At 39.0% G+C, this 17,600-nt stretch overlaps 1 protein-coding gene across 2 annotated transcripts in view; it reads left to right on the forward strand.

Moving 5' to 3' along the window:
• Nucleotides 1-17,600, forward strand: part of poc5 (POC5 centriolar protein homolog (Chlamydomonas)) — a 79,930-nt gene that overhangs the window by 22,880 nt on the left and 39,450 nt on the right. For both annotated transcript variants that reach the window (XM_060835873.1, XM_060835874.1), the window contains exons 5-6: nt 5,649-5,857; nt 9,496-9,672. In XM_060835873.1, the coding sequence (XP_060691856.1) occupies nt 5,649-5,857; nt 9,496-9,672 (386 nt within the window). The remainder of the gene's footprint in view (nt 1-5,648; nt 5,858-9,495; nt 9,673-17,600) is intronic.

A 17,600-nucleotide genomic window follows, 5' to 3' on the forward strand; every position in this document is an offset into this window, starting at 1 on the left:
GCATTAAAATAGACACACTTCAACCCATCACACTGACTGCATCTTTGCCCTGTCAAGTGCCTATTCTTTCTTGCAGACTTTCTGCACATTGTATCTAGCTGTTCACTACCTACTCCATCACCTGAGCTGTGGCTCGGGTTCCCAACCCCCTGCACATCGTGAAACATATTTGGGTTTGTTCAAGCTTTTCCATTCAAAAACTCGCACATTCAGTATCTTTTTATAATAATAATTAAAAAAAGACTATGGACGTTGGAATCTGAAATAAAAAGTGAAAATGTCTAGAACAAGAGTCATACTGGACTGAACATTAACTATTTTTTGCTCCACATGTGCTGCCAGACTTGTTGTTTCTCTCGCACTTCGTTTTTGTTTCAAAGGAACTTAAGTTATCACGAGCTGATCACTTTAAATATTCTAAAATTTAAATATTACCTCGATGCTCGATCTGGAAATAAGTAAATTAATTCAAAGTGTATTATTCATTGTACATTTATGCTGATTCGGAAAATAGGTGGAGCATAACATTTAGTGAGGTCTTCAGGCCTCTGCAGCTAACTTTATAATAACAATTGACTAAATGGCATGTTAGCATTAAATGGCAGGACAAGCTTAGCAGTTGTCAAATATCAATTTTGAAAGTTTTCATTTAAAAGAGAAGGTGGGGACTTCTTCACTCCAATTTTAAACTGAAGTACAAACAATGCGAAAGGCACAGAGGGTACAAAATATTTAAACTGCGTTTAAGAGAGCTATTTTAAGCAGCATGTAATAAGTGCAATGCGAGATAATGCAATTCTAAGTTTAGTCTTTGGGAATGCAGCTGAGCAGGGGATGAAATAGCAGTGGATGACCATCCGAATATGGCTATCAAAAGTCAAGTGGGCCAAGAGTAAAACTTCTAAATGATCAGGAAGGTACACTCTTAAAAACAAGAGATGATCTGACAAAACTGGGTCAAATGTTACACCTTGAAGGAAAATCATTGGGCGATATTCATAAGTGCTGCAGTTACCATATAAACCTCTTTCCACAAAGATTGGTACTGCTAAATCTAAAGTCCCCAGTTAGACAGAAGTGCATAGGGTAGGATAAGGCAGAAAAATAAAATAATTATTTAGACATCTTTAAGTACAGCAAGTGTGGAGGTGAACTGCAAAAGAAGATTGAGAGACACAACAAAATATTGTCTGGTAAAATTGAGGAAAATGTGAATATGTTTAATGAGAACATTTAAGGACAAGAGAATGACTGACTGACTAAAGAAAGTATTGGACCTATCAGTGATGTATATAGCGAATTGTGCATGGATGCAGAAGATGAGAGCAAGATCCTAAATGAGTATCCTCAGTCTTCACAGGAGAGGAATGATGCAGACATTAGAGTTGTGAAGCATTAGAATAGCTTAATGTGAAGGGAAAATAAAGGAGGCAGTCAGCTCTTTGAAAATGGATAAATTGCCACTGTTGGGTGTATCTTATTCTAAGCTGTTAAAAAACGTTGGGGAGAAAGTAGCAAATGTTTGCAGGGTCATTTTCCAGACTTCACTAGACACAGGCAAGGTACCAGAGGATTTTGAGATCTGTGCACCTTTATTCAAAAGGGATGTGAGGGATAGACCAAATAATTGTAGCTTTACTGATCTGATGTTGGTGGAATGGTTAGTGAAAGGCCAGATTAACTGATGCATTCAGAGATGTAGATTAATTGATGATGATCAGCATGGGAACATTGTGTCTTCCTAACTTAATTGAATTGTTTTGACAATGTAACATGGCGAATTGAATTTAAAGCAGTGGGTGTCAGTCACATGGGTTTTAATAAGGAATTTGGCAAGGCTTAATTTGAGAAAAATCAAGCCTATAGGATAGAAGAAACGTGACAGGAAATAAATGGTAATTCTTGATGTTTTTACAAATGGAAATATGTTTTGGTGATATTCCATAGTGCTCAATTTTGGGTCTGGGGGTGTGGCATATATTAATGATTTACACTGAAAAATGGGAAACCTGAATAGAAAATTGTCCAGGTAGTTTACAGTGGAGGAGATGGCTATCAACTGCAGGATATCAAGATTTGGTTGGGTCAATGAAAAAGTGGCAAGTGGAATTCAGTCTGGACATATTTGGGGAAGGTAAAGCAAACAAATGCAGTCTAAGTGAAAGTATTGAGAAGGTAGAGGAAGGTAAGAGATCTTGGAACACACGTCCATAGCCCTCTGTGGCTTGGCATTTTTAAAGATGTTAAAGAAGGTATGTAGATTGCTTTCCTTCATTGGGCAAGGCCTTGAATACAAGAGCAGAGATGTAATGCTGGAGCAATGCAAGCCGCTACCAACATTTTGTGTACAATTCTGGACGCCACATTACAGGAAGGACGCTGTCTACAGAGAGTACAGTGGGAACTTAAAAGGTGTCAGAAAAGGGTGGTTAAGTTAGTGCTCCTCTCCATAATGGAGGAGGTTGAGTTGTCCAAAATAATTGAAGGGCATGAATACAACGGATAAAGAAGGCTTGTTTTCCCCTAGCCAAGAGAACACTTGGTAGTGGACATAACTTTCACATAATTGGTAGAAGCGGGTAGAGGAGACATGAGAGGGAAGAAAGTTCTTCGAAGGAATTACTTCATTTTGTCCGAGACGAAACTCTAAGGTCGTTTTGCAGAGAACCTAGGTCTGCCTCTAAAGTTCTGTAACCTGCAAAACTTTGGATTCAGTGGGTTTTTAAAATCCTGTTCAAAGGAAGGGTATATTTAATTCACCATTTGAAAAGAGGTGATAATTACCAAAATATTAGGCTTAATTCTTTGAGTCTTCATGTAACTGAGCAGTCAGACTTTGTTTTATAGTTAGATGGCCTGAACATTGTATCATTTCACTCAAACCTTTCATCATTGTCTTCGTCTTTGCAAGCCTCCAATCAATTTCCGGCTGCGCTTTCCTCCAATATTGATGACCAAATCTTTGCCCACCTCCAAACCCCATGCTTCAATCTGTCCAGACTTTAGTTTCCACTGTTTGTGAAATTGGAGAGGTTAAAGTAAAACATTCTGTTTGACTGACTGGTGTCGTATTCTCTACCTTTTTGCCTTCCTTGACCTCTGCAGCCATGTAGTGATTGACCACTATATCCTTCCTCCAGCATTTGTTTTTCTTCCATTTTCTAGCTCTATGCACTACCTTTTTTACTTGACATCTTCATTGGGTCAATGCTGGAGCCAATCTGAGTGTCTCAATGTCCCTTCAACAAAAAAAAGAGTAGTTAGGAAATATGATTGAAGTGGTTTTAATTTAAGAAATGCTGGTCTAGATACTAGGGAATTCCACTAATTAAATAACACTGTACACATTGTGTATCCTTCTGAACAAATTAGTTTAAACTCGCAAGTTTTTTGTTTGAAAATGTACAGTAATATCATCCAGTTATAAACTACTCCATTTCAAAATGTTTACTTCAGTGAAACATGTCTGAAAAACTATTGAAAGTTTTTAAAAATTCATTTAAGGGATGAAGGTGTCATTGACTAGGCCAGCATTTATTGTTCATCCCTGAGGGCAGTTCAGAGTCAAACATATTGCTATGGGTCTGGAGTCACATGTAAGGTAGATTAGGTAAGGATGGCAGTTTCCCTCCTTAAAGGACATTAATGATCCAGATAGGTTTTTCCAACAATCCACAATGGTTTCATGATTGTCAGTAGATTCTTAATTACAGATTTTTATTGAATTCAAATTCCACCATCTGGCATTTAGTTAGATTGACACACGACACAAGATTAAATGAGCTATTACTGAGATAATAATAGGTACACTTCAAGGAACTTGGCCTTTTTGTGACTAACTATTCCCCTGTGTTGTGCTTCCATAGTCAAATGCTGGGATATCCTTCATTTACTCATTTTTAAATTAAAGTTTCCCAGTAAAAGAACTTATTGTATAATTAGACTTCTACCAATTAAGCAATCAGTTTCGTTCATCTTCTGGAGCTCTTGTTATGTCTTTGACATCGATATACAATAGTTTTGGCACATGGCATTTAGATTCTAGGAAGTGAGATGAGCCCATGGAAATTTATTATAATGAATAAAATATTATGAGCAGCAAGATTGTAATAGATTATTAGACTTGTTACCAGAGCATGCAATTGCAGATTTGTACCAATGGCTGAAGAAACAAGGAAAAATTTTGTGTGTGATGACCGGTCTTGTCGAGATCTAATGAAAAGGAAAAGAATGGATTGGTTTGTGGGCCTAATCGTCTTCTCTTCCTAACTTTTCTGGTATCCTTGAGATTATGTTCAATGGTGATTCCTCCACTGGTACATTTAGAGTATGGGCATCTATTGACTAAATCTGGATTGTTTTGGTTTTTTTGAAATATTTTTATTTGGTTAAATCTGTTTGACTGTTTCATAGGTGTTGGTTTTAAGGGTTCATGCTCACCGTTGCCGAATATAGGTAGTTGATGATTTGTAAGTAATTTTAGCTTACGGCATTTAAAAAGCAGCAGTTGATATACAATACATCTTTAATTAGACAAAGTGAACAACTGAGACAATTGTGGATGATTTACCGATACCACAAGTCAACCAGGTTGTTGGCACAGAATGTTTTCTGTTTTGTTAGAATGGTGGGGACAGTATCCTGCTCACTGGTTGAGATGTTGGGGAATATTTCCCTCAGTCTTTCTCCTCTACTTCTGGTTCATTTTCCATCTGTCTGATGAAGACTGTCCTCTGGGGGCCACTTATCGAGAACTACTGTCTACAAGGTCAGCATATTTCTGACAACTTCCCTGTGGCCCAACCACTTTGTTTGTCATGTATTTCTGGGACAGAAAACATGCTGTGTTAATCAATTGTGAATTATTTTGGCTAATGACCAAGGGACAGCAACTTGTGGCATTGGATGATCATTGTCCCCTTATCCCCCCCTCCATCTGAGGTTTAATTTACCATTCTAAGGATATAATACTACTTTACAATACGATGTGTGTTTGACATCAGAAATTGTTGACGTTTAGTTCAGTGAGTATTGTAGCCCCTCTTCATAATTCTTCCCTTTATTTTCATATGCTAGATTTTCTGGAAAATTAAATGTTATGTAATAGCTGTTAAATGAAATCGCTTGCTACACAGTAATTATGATAGTTTTCAAACGACCCCAATATTCAACAATAGGAATCGAAGTCCAGCAAATTAGAATTATCTTTTATCTTATGATCTATATGTATAATGTCTGTTTTAAACCTTTTTACAAATTATATATCACATCTATTATGATGTGTTTAACAATTGTGATGTCACTGTATAAAGTTTGCATTTGATAAATATAAGATTCTCTTAAAGCATGCTCAATGACTTTATTTTATTTGTTGATTGTGTATTCTTTCAATGTTAGATTACTGTTTTAGTGATTAGTGTCATTTCTACTGTATTGAAATTTTGTAGTAAAAAGGTTTAGTAAAAAGTTATTTGAAACTTCAGTTTGAATATACAAGCCAAATGATGGGTCATGTTAAGGATTAATACTCGTGTACATCACTCGATTCACTTTTTTTTGGTGGTTCTAACAGATCTAGGTACACTGTTTCATGTATGGACTATCGATTGCTCATTCACCTTTTTGTTTGGATTCCTTTTTTTTTACAGACCAGCAAGTTCACCATAGGACCCCCATTTCATCTCTTTCAAATACAGGTTTGCCTGTTGGACAGTTAACCTTTTCTGAAAGATCCTCTTCACATTTTCTGGTTTCCAGGAAACCTGAAATGTCTGACCCAGTATGTCAGTTACCTATTCCAGCTGAGAATCTGGGCAGGGTGGAAAATATACTCAACACCGCCAGTGACCAACTCAAGGTCAGTAAAATTGATTTGAAGAGACTCTTCTTACTGGCAAGAGAACCAATGATCAATTGGTGAAGAAGGAATTATTTGAAAAAAGTTTTAATGTATCAGCATTGACTGGAATGAAGGAATTCCAGAGCCAAATGTAGGCTCCACAAATGATTGTTGGGATGGAGATATTCAGTAATACTTCTTGCAAGCTGCAGCTTATTGTGACTTGTTTACGTGTCCAATTCAATATATTGTAGAATCTAATGCCAAACTAATAATACTCACTATTCAATCAATAAAACTGAACAAGTGAAACTTGGTGGTGGTAGTAATTTGCTTTAATGCTTTAGAGATACTGTTGGGGAAATTTGTTCTTAAAAATATACCAACACAGTTTTTAGTTTTGGAATGACTTTGTTTAGGGCTGCAGTAAAGTGTTAGATTTTATTTATTTATATATAGTTTTAAATATCGTTTATTCCCATTTAAACGTGAAAGTGTATAATTTTTTTTTAAAAAGCAGCAATTGTACAGATTTCAAATTAAAGATCCTGACTGATTATTTAGCTCAACTATCTTCCTATATTGTCTTCACCTCTCCATCCGTTAAGCCTGTTGAATTATCTTGAATGCACTCAACAACTCATCATTCATAGCTTTCCAGGATGGGCACTTTCAAAGGTCCCAAACAGTTGATTTTTTTTTTCTTGTTATTTTCCTCCTCATCTCTGTATTAAATGTACAGCTCTTTGTTTTAAGACTGTGATCCATAGCTTTAGACTGCCAGCATCTATGCTGTTTAGGCCCTTAAGAATTTGTAGCTCAATGAGGTTACTTCTCATACTTCTGAAGTAAGTATAGGTATAACCTATTCAAACTCCAGGCCAACCTTTCATCCAGCCGACTGAATTCTTGGTGTAGGGAAATTCAAACTTTGAAATGCTCACTAAGACCTGTATAATTACAGTAAGACTTGTTTATTCTTCGCTACAATTCCTTTGCAATAAGGACTAACTTTGTTTGCTTTCTAAATTACTTGTTTTTCAAGCCTGTTAGCTTTATCTTCATGTACAAGAATATTCAATATTAATATTTCCTAGTCTGTCTTCATTGTAAATAATACACTTGTATTTCTCCTTCACTCTTCATAAAAAAAGTTAATTTTTAATTGGAGCAAGGCAGATTTTAATGGTATGAGATAAGAACTTTCCAAAGTTGAATGGAGTAGACTGTTCACATGTAAAAGGATGTCTGAAAAGTGGCAAGCATTGAAGAATGTGATGATGAATTCAGAGACATTTTCCTGTTAAAGTGAAGGGTAAGGCTGATAAGATTAAGGAACAATGGAAAATAAAGATATTGAGATTCTAATAAAATAAGAGAATCTTATTTTAGATATTGACAACTTGAAAGAAATTAGGAAGGCAAAGAGGGGTTATGAGAGAACTTTGGCAGATAAGGTTAAGGATAATCCAAAGAGATTCTACAAAGAAGTTAAGAGCAAGAGGGTAACCAGAGAGAAGGTAGGACCTCTTAAAGATCAAGGAGATCATCTTTGTGTTGAACCTCAGGAGATGGGCAAGCTGCTAAATGAGTATTTTGCATCAGATTTTTCTGTGGTGAAAGAAAATGAAGACTAGAGAATGCAGAGAAATAAACTTTGATGTTTTAAAAATAGTGCATGTTACAGAAGAGGGGGTCTTAGAAAATACAGCGATGGAAAAATCTCTGAAACCTGACCTAATGTGTCCCAGGGAGGAAATTGCGAAACCCCTTGCAGAAATATTTGCATCATCTATAATTGTGGATGAAGTACCTGATTACTGGACAATAGCTACCCTTTTTAAGAAAGATTGTAAAGGAAAAAACCAGGGAATTATAGACCTATGAGTCTAACTTCAGGGGTGTAAATTGTTGGAGATAATTATTTTTAAAAAAAGACTATGGATATTTAGAGGGGCAAAAATTGATTAGGAATAGTCAGTACGGTTTTGTGTGAGGAAAATTTGTCTCAAACTTGATTGGTAATATCATCAAAAATTCAAAGATTGGCAGAACAGGAGCTGTTGTTTGTTTGGATTTTAGTAAAGCCTTTGACAAGTTTCTACATAGTAGACTAATCAATAAAGTTTAGGTCACATGGGAATCAGTGTGAGCTTGCCAATTGGCTTAACAGCAGGAGACAGTGTGATGGTGGAGAGTTACTTTTCAGACTGGAGGCCTGTCACCAGCAGTGTTCCATAGGGTTCAGTTTTGGGTCCTTTTTTTAAAATTTATATAAATGATTGGGATGAGAATCTAGAAGGCATGGTTAGCAAGATTGCGGATGACACCAAAATTTGGTAGCATAGTAGACAGTGAAGAAGGCTATCTCGGATTACAAAGGGATCTTGATCAAATGGGCCAATGGGCTAAAAATGGTAGATATTGTTCAATCTGGATATGTGTGAGGTATTGCATTTTGATACAATAAACAAGGATAGAACTTGTAAGTTAGTGGTATGTCCTTGGGCATTGTTGCAGAACAGATGGACCCAAGTATGCAGGTGCATAATTCTTTGAAGTTTGCATCACATATAGACAAGGTGGTTAAAAAGTGTTTGGCACACTTGCCTTCATTGCTTAGTCCTTTTTGAAAATAGGAATTGGGAAATCATGTTGAGGTTATACAGGACATTAGGGAGACCTCTTCTGGATAACTGTCCCGTTCTGATTGCCCAGTTATAGGAAAGATGTTAGTTAGAAGAAGAGGGTTCAGATGAGATTTACCAGCATGTAGCTGGGTATGGAAGGTTTGAGTTATAAAGAGAGGATGAAACTTTTTTCGCTGGAGTGTAGGAGATTGAGAGGTGATCTGATAGAAGTTTGTAAATTAATGACCAGTATAGATAGTTAATGTTAGTTGTCCTTCCCCTAGGATGGGGAATTTCAAGACTAGGAGGCACATTAAAATAAGAGGAGAGATTTTAAAAAGACATGAGGGGCAAATGTTTACACAGGATGGTTCATGTGTAGAATGAACTTCCTGAGAAAGTGGTGGATGCAGGTACAACTACACATTTAAAAGACATTTTGATAGATACGTGAATGGGAAAGGTTCGGAGGGCTATGGGCCACGAGAAGGAGGGTGCCACTAGTTTAGTTTGGGATTATGCTTGGCATGGACTAGTTGGATTGAAGGATCTTTGCCATGCTATATGACACTCCTCCATATCCTATTCCATCTACTTTATTCTTGTCTGCCCTCAAATGCCCTCAAACCTCATTGCATGCACCACAGCTTACTTTCCCACGAATTAGCAAACTTAGTAAGGGGGAAAAAGTGTAACCTAAGTTCTATTTGTGTACATTGTAAATGTTCAGTGCTGATTTTTGCAGTTTGCTGTAATGAGAAAGTAATACTGCCCAAAAAGGAGTGTCGAGGGAGCAACTGGAATTTGAATTCAAAAGTCAATTTTAACATCTTTTGTCCACTGGGAGTTTTGGAGTAGGGCAATATTGAGATTGGGTTGGCTAGCACTGTTATTGATGCAACTACATTAAATGTGATTGTGGATCTCTACAAATTTAATTATTATTCACAAGTCCTCTTTGAAGAAATATGTACTAAGCGGAATTTTATTTGATCACTGATCAAGTTCTCTCATTTCTTTTTGAAGACCAATATTCTGTCTGAAATTCGTCAGTGGAGGTTGTCGGTTATTGAGCAGCACAAGCAGGAGTTGCAAGATGAAAGGATGAAACATGAAGCTCAAGTTGCACAAATGATCTGTCAGACAGAGAACTTGAACCAGTTAATTTGCACATACGAGGAATCTGTTCGAAGAAAAGATGAGGTATATTAATTGCTATGCAGAAAATATTTAAAATTCAAAGTGAATCATTTCATGAGGTTACTCATATCGCAAAGCAAAATAAATGTCTAAAGTAACAGATCATCCATGTCTGTGTTCAGAAATAATTTCAGTTATGTATCTGACATATTAGAAAAATGGTGTCACCCATATCACTGGAGAGGTATTGATAACTTTCATAACTTTGATAACTGATGTAAATCTGATCTGTAGCTTAAACTTTCCTTTTGCATGCAGAGGTTGCAAAAAAAATCCACTTATTGCTATGAAATCTGTAACCTTTATCCCTTACAGTATCTTCATATAACTGAATACTTACACTCTGCTATATCTTGTACTGCTATGTCAGTTGAAAAATTATGTTCTCATTGCAATACAGGTAAAAATTAAAGCAGGAGGTAATGTCTGGCTCCTAAGCTGTCTTCTAAACAACTGCTGTGATGTGTGACATCTCGTATATATTCCAAGTACCTGCAACTCTTCTGTCATAATGAGTAATGTTATTCAGAGCAGATCTCTAAAGAGTTCTGTGCTAATCTTGTGATAAAATTCCCTGGTAAAAGCATAGTGAAGGAGATAATATTTCTTCAATAAGTTTTTATAGTCCAGAATAAGCTGTCTGAAAAGATGAAGAAAGCAGATTCAGTGGTAACCTTCAAATTGCAAATGGAACATTGCCAAAAAGAAAAATATTTATAAGGTTATGAGAAAAGAGCATGTAAATGAAACTAATTGGATAACTTTTTCAAAAAAAAAAGTGGCACATATGTGATGGGATAAAGGCTTTAAGATTCTGATAAATGTTCATTGAGTCATAGAGATGTACAGCATGGAAACAGACCTTTCAATCCACCTTGTCCATGACGACCAGGTATCCCAACCCAATCTCGTCCCACCACTACATCATGAAAACTAAAACTGGCAATGCTTATGCTTCAGTTTTTCCAACATTAGTTTTTCTTTCCTACAACATCGACATGACAAATCTTTCAAAGTAAAAACATGTCCATTTTCATTTTTAAAGAAAATGTGATTCACTGATGGCTTTTCAGGAACAAAATCTGATTGTTCTCTTGTCTGGCCTTGATCTGACTCTGATCTAAAGCAATATGTTTAACTCTGAAATTGCTGCAAAGCCTAAACAAAGGAATGATTGTGGACTGAACGGATTGAATCAGGTTGTTAATCAAGGGTTAAATTTTCGGTCGTTGTCCCAGTAAATGAGAACCTCAAAGGCAGACTAGGGGTGCAGTTCCTGCACTCCATCAGCAAAGGTGGTACTTGCTTTGGGTGTAGCACGTACAATACTGCTGAATAACAGTGGGAAACAGTTGATGTAATATGTATGCTGTAATTTTAGAGGTGTTTGTAACCATCAGAGTATAGATACATTTTTCACGGTAAGATCGGCTCTCTCTGCATACACACTAAATAAACTATCTTTAACCTAATTTCCTGAGCCCTCGTCAATCAAACGGGTGGATGACCTGGCATTACCATTTAAACAGCAAGTCAAACCCTATCAACCCCAGAGGTTGTCCTTACTAGCCACTGAACATCTCTTTAATGTTGGAAAGCTGCCCCACAGATAAGTCAAGCAGCATACTTGTGTGACAATATCATACTTGAGGAATCCTACCTTGTAATCTACCAGATGCCTCCAGAGCGTGTGGGTGCTTCCATAAATCAGGAGGGAGAAAGTGATCTCCAGATGCTGAAGATCAGAGTCAAGAGTGTGGTACTGAAAAAGTACAGCAGGTCAGGGAGCATCCGAGTAGCAAGAGAATCAATGTTTCAGGCAAGAGCTCTTCATCAGGAAAGCCCTTGCCCGAAACGTTGATTCTCCTGCTCTTCAGATGCTGCCTGACCTGCTGTGCTTTTCCAGCACCACACTCAGCAAACCGATTTATGGAAGCGAATGGTATAGTCTGGGTGGTTAATAGTGAGGAAGAAGGTATTGGATTGCAGGCAGATTTAGATGTATTGATCAGGTGGGCAGATTCATGACAAATGGAATTTAATGCATTTTGGAACTAATATGACAAAGGCTACGTAATGAGTGACGACAGAACACTAAGAAGCTCAGGAAGACACATGTTTGGGTGCTTGCCCACAGGGCAGATTAATAAGGCAGTTCAGGCTTTTTTTTAAAAGGTCTACATTTTGGAAGCAGGCCAAACAGCCCACCACACCCTACCCAGACCCACTGTATCCCTTTTAACCCTACATTCTTGTGGCTAGCCCACCTAGCCAGAGCATCCCTGGACACTATGGGCAATTTAGCATGGCCAGTCCACCTAACCTGCACGTTTTTTTGGACTGTGGAATGAAAGCAGAGCAGCTGGAGGAAACCCCCGCAGACATGGGGAGAATGCGCAAGCTCCACACAGACTGTCACCCAAAGTTGGGAATTTAACCTGGGTCCTTGGCACTGAGGCAAGTGCTAATCACTGTATTACCGTTCCTAATTGCCAATTGCTTTTCAGTTCTAGGAGATTTGAGTAGGGACGTTATGTTGGAACTGTACAAAATGTTGGTTAGACTACAGCAGGAGTAATGTGTGCAGTTCTGTTACCGCTTATGGGATTGCTTTGGAGAATGCTCAGAAGAGGCACACGAGGTTGTTGCCTGGGTTGGAACATTTTAGCTAGGAAGAGATTTGGTTAGACTTGGGATTTGTTTTGTTTAGAGCAGAGAAAGCTGAGGGGTGTGTCTTGATGTATCACTGTAAATAACAACATTAAAAAGATGCCATTGTGTATATACTTTACATTTCTAATCACCACCAGGAAAATGCCCATGTGGCCAATTGAACATTAACAAGCAAAGCCTGTTAAGGGCAATGCTATTAATAAAATATAAAGGAAGGGGGGTAGGGAGAGAATGAAGAGAGGGACTAAATCAAAATTGAGTTGCAGGGGGAAAGGGAGTGTTCTGATCGTGCACCAGGTTGATAGGAAGCAGCTATTCCCTTTATTGAATGGTCAATAATAAGGGAGCATGATTTTAAGGTTTAGAGGGGATTTGAGTGCATCCTTTTTCCATCCAAAGTGTGGTAGTAATCTGGAGTGCAGTGTCTTGAGGGACAATAGAAGCGAGCTTTTAAAAGCACTTGAAATGTCTGAACATTTAAGGTTATGGGCCAAGTGCTGGCAAGTGTGATTGATGTAGCTCGTTCTACAGCACAGAAGCCAATCAAATCTGTGCTGACCTATGATCACCACCATCCATGCACTCTGGGAAAAATTCTTCTGCATCTGTTTCAGCTAAGTGTTTCCTTTCTTTGTAACTGTCTCCAGTTTGAGATTTCCTTTCTCTTTTTTTTTCTCTTCTTATTCCTGTTCCCGACCAAACATACCCCCACACTGATGTAAACATTTTCTCACTCTTAAATCTTTCCATAAAATCGCTCCTCATTCTTTTAAACTTTAATGAATAAAGGCCTAATCTGTTTAGCCATTTTTAATAGGTCAACCTCTTCAGCTTTGTGTCAGGCCAATACATCTCTTAAAAGGGGTCTAAAATTGTACACATTGCTCCAGGTGTGACCTCGGCAGCACAACCTTGTATAGTTGTAGTAAGACTTGCTGTTTTTTTAGCTCCAACTCCCTTGTAATAAAGGCCTTCTTAATTACTTGCTGTATCTTAAGCTAATTTTGTTTCATACACATGAACACCCAGATGGAGTCATAAGAGATGTTCAGCACCAAACAGACCTGTTTGGTTCAACTCGTCAATGCTGACCAGATGTCCTAAGTTAATCTAGTCACATTTGCCAGCATTTGGCCTATATCCCTCAATCCTTCCTATTTATGTTGTGGTTCTGTTCGCCAAGCTGGGAATTTGTGTTGCAGACGTTTCGTCCCCTGTCTAGGTGATATCCTCAGTGCTTGGGAGCCTCCAGTGAAGCGCTTCTGTGATGTTTCCTCCGGCATTTATAGTAGTTTGTCTCTGCTTCCGGTTGTCAATTCCAGCTGTCCGTTGCAGTGGTCGGTATATTGGGTCCAGGTCGATGTGCTTATTGATTGAATCTGTGGATGAGTGCCATGCCTCTAGGAATTCCCTGGCTGTTCTGTTTGGTTTGTCCTATAATAGTAGTGTTGTCCCAGTCGAACTCATGTTGCTTGTCATCTGTGTGTGTGGCTACTAAGGATAGCTGGTCGTGTCGTTTCGTGGCTAGTTGATGTTCATGGGTGTGGATCGTTAGCTGTCTTCCTGTTTGTCCTATGTAGTGTTTTGTGCAGTCCTTGCATGGGGTTTTGTACACTATGTTGGTTTTGCTATCCTTTCAAGGAACAATGAACTCCAAGGTTGCTTTGTTCAGCGACACTCCCCAGAGCCTTACGAATAAGTGTATAAGTCCTGCTAAGATTTACCCTACCAAAAATGTAACACCTTCCATGTTTTTTGGAGTCTCTTCATTTAAATAGTAGTCCTTTCAATTTTTCCAAAGTCCAATTCCATCTGCTAAGTTTGTGCTCACTAACAAGCTATTTTCCTTTTTATTCACTCATGGGATGGGGGCATTGCTGGCTGGCCGGTGATAATTTTCCATGCCTACTGCCCCTGAGAAGGTGATGATGAGCCGCTGCCTTGAATCATTGCAGTCTATGGTTTAAGTAGACTGACAGTGCCCTTAGGAAGGAAATTCCAGGATTTTGACTGAAAGAATGGCAATATATTTCTAGGTCAGGATGGTGAGTAGCTTGGAGAGGAACTTGCAGATTGTTTCTATGTGTTTGAGGTCCTTTTCCTTTGAAATGGAAGTAGTCATGGATTTAGAAGGTGCTGCCTAAATATCTTTGAATTTCTGCAAATAGAACATGTAAATAGAACATACCACTGCTCCAGAGTGGTGGTGGAGGGAGTGGATGCCTGTGGCTGCTTTGTCTTGGTGCTAATCTTCTTGTGTTGGAACTGCACTCATCCAAGCAAGTGGGAAGTATTCCACCACACTCCTGACTTAGGCCTTGTAGATGGCAGATATGGCATGGAGAGTCAGGAGTGAATTGCTCTCTGAGGAATTCCTAGCCTGTGACCTGCTCTTGTAGCCACTAGATTATGTAGCGAGTCCTGTTGAGCTTCTGTATGATGTTAGTGAGGGATTGTGATGGTAACACCATTAAATGTCAGAGTCCTGGAGATGTAAAGAATGGAAACAGACCCCTCAGTCCAACTGGTCTGTGCCAACCAGATATCCCAATCCAATCTAGTCCTACCTGCCAGCACCTGGCCCATATACCTCCAAACGCTTCCTATTCATATATCCATCCAAATGCCTCTTAAATATTGCAATTGTACTAGGCTCCACCACTTCCTTCCTTACCACCCTCTGTGAAAAAGTTGTCCCTTAGGTCTCTTTTATATCTCTCCCCTCTCACCCTAAACCTATGCCCTCTAGTTCTGGACTCCCCCACCCCCGGGAAAAGACTTTGTCTATTTATCTTATCCATGCCCTTCATGATTTTATAAATCTCTCTAAGGTTACCCCTCAGCCTCCGACGCACCTGGAAAAACAGCCCCAGCCTATTCAACCTCTCCCTATAGCACAAATCCTCCCAACCCTGGCAACATCCTCATCAATCTTTTCTGAACTCTTTCACAACATCCTTCTGATAGGAAGGAGACTAGAATTGCATGCAATATTCCAAAAGTGGCTTAACCATTGTCCTGTGCAACTGCACCATGATCTCCTAACTCCTGTACTCAATACACTGATCAATAAAGGAAAGCATACCAAACGCTGCCTTCACTATCCTATCTACCTGTGACTTACTTTCAAGGAACTATGAGCCTGCACTCCAAGGTCTCTTTGTTCAGCAACACTCCCTAGGACCTTACCATTATGTGTAAGATTTGCTCTCCCGAAAATGTAGCACCTTGCATTTATCTAAGTTAAACTCCACCTGCTGCTTAGCCCATTGGCTCATCTGATCAAGATCCCATTGTAATCTGAGATAACCTTCGCTGTCCACTGCACCTCCAATTTTGGTGTCACCTGCAAACTTACTAACTATACCTCTTATGCTCACATCCAAATCATTTATAGAAATGACAAAGTCGTGGACCCAGCACTGATCCTTGTGACACTCCACTGGTCACAGGGCTACAGTCTGAAAAGCAGCCCTCCACCATCACCACCCTCTGTCTTCTACCTTCAAGCCAGTTCTGTATTTAAATGGCTAGTTCTCTCTGTTTTCCATGAGATCTAACCTTGCTAACCAGTCTCCCATGGGGAACCTTGTTGAATGCCTTTCAGAAGTCCATAATGTCCACTGCTCTGCCTTCATCAATCCTTTGTTACTACTTCAAAAGACTCCCATCAAGTTTGTGAGACATGGTTTCCCACGCACAGAGCCATATTGACTATCCCTAATCAATCCTTGCCTTTCCAAATACATGCACATCCTGTCCCTCAGGATTCTGTCCAACAACTTGCCCACCGACATCAGGCTCACTAGTCTATAGTTCCCTGGCTTGTCCTCACCGTCCTTAAATAGTGGTACCATGTTAGCCAACCTACAGTCTTCCGGCACCTGACCTGTGAGTATGGATGATACAAATATCTCAGCAAGAGGCCCAGCAATCACTTCTCTAGCTTCCCACAGAGTTCTAGGCTATACGTGATCAGGTCCTGGGGTTTTATCCATTTGTGTTTCAAGACATCCAGCACTTCCTCCTCTGTAATATGGACATTTTCAAGATTTCGCCATCTAGTTCCCTACAGTCTATATCTTCCATGTCCTTTTCCACAGTAAACACTGGTGCAAAATACTTGTTTAGTATCTCCCCCCATCTCCTGCGGTTCCACACAAAGGCCACCTTGTTGATCTTTGAGGGGCCCTATTCTCTCCCTCGTTACCCGTTTGTCCTTAATGTATTTGTAAAAACCCTTTGGATTCTCCTTCATTCTATTTGCCAAAACTATCTCATGTCCCCTTTTTGTCCTCCTGATTTTCCTCTTAATTGTACTCCTACTGCCTTTGTACTCTGCTAAGGATTCATACAATCTGTCCTGTCTATATCTGACACGTTTCTTCCTCTTTCTTAACCAAACCATCAATTTCTTGGTCATCCAGCATTCCCTATACCTACCAGCCTTTCCTTTCACCCTAACAGGAATATACTTTCTCTGGATTCTCATTATCTCATTTCTGAAGGCTTCCCATTTTCCAGCCATCTCTTTACCTGCAAACATCTGCCCCCAGTCAGCTTTTGAAAATTCTTGCCTAATACCGTCAAAATTAGCCTTCCTTCAATTTAGGACTTCAACTTTTAGATCTGGTCTATCCTTTTCTATCATTATTTTTAATCTAATAGAATTATGGTCGCTGGCCCCAAAGTGCTCCCCCACTGACACCACAGTCACCTGCCCTGCCTTATTTCCCAAGAGTAGATAAAATTTTGCAACTTCTCTAGTAGGTACACTCACATACTGATTCAGAAAACATTCTAGTCGTAACAAATTCTTCTCCATCTAAACCCTTAACACTATGGCGGTCCCAGTCTATGTTTGGAAAATAAAAATCTCCTACCATAACCACCCTATTATTCTTACAGATTGCTGAGATTTCCTTACAAATCTGTTTCTCAATTTCCCTCTGACTATTAGGGGGTCTATAATACAATCCCAATAAGGTGATCATCCCTGTCTTATTTCTCAGTTCAACCTAAATAACTTCCCTGGATGTATTTCAGGACTATCCACCCTCCATAGGAGGCTGTAATGCTATCCTTTATCAAAAACGTCACTCCCCCCTCCTCCTCCCTTTTTGTCCTCCATGTCAATAGGAGGTCATTAGATTGTCACCCTTGTTGTACATGGTCATTGCTCAGTATTTAAGATGTGCAAATGTTATTTGACAGTTGTCAGCTGAAGCCTGAACATTGTTCAGATGTTGTTGCATTTG

This window comes from Hemiscyllium ocellatum, chromosome 2 (assembly GCF_020745735.1).
Source record: "Hemiscyllium ocellatum isolate sHemOce1 chromosome 2, sHemOce1.pat.X.cur, whole genome shotgun sequence".
Lineage (NCBI taxonomy): Eukaryota > Metazoa > Chordata > Chondrichthyes > Orectolobiformes > Hemiscylliidae > Hemiscyllium > Hemiscyllium ocellatum.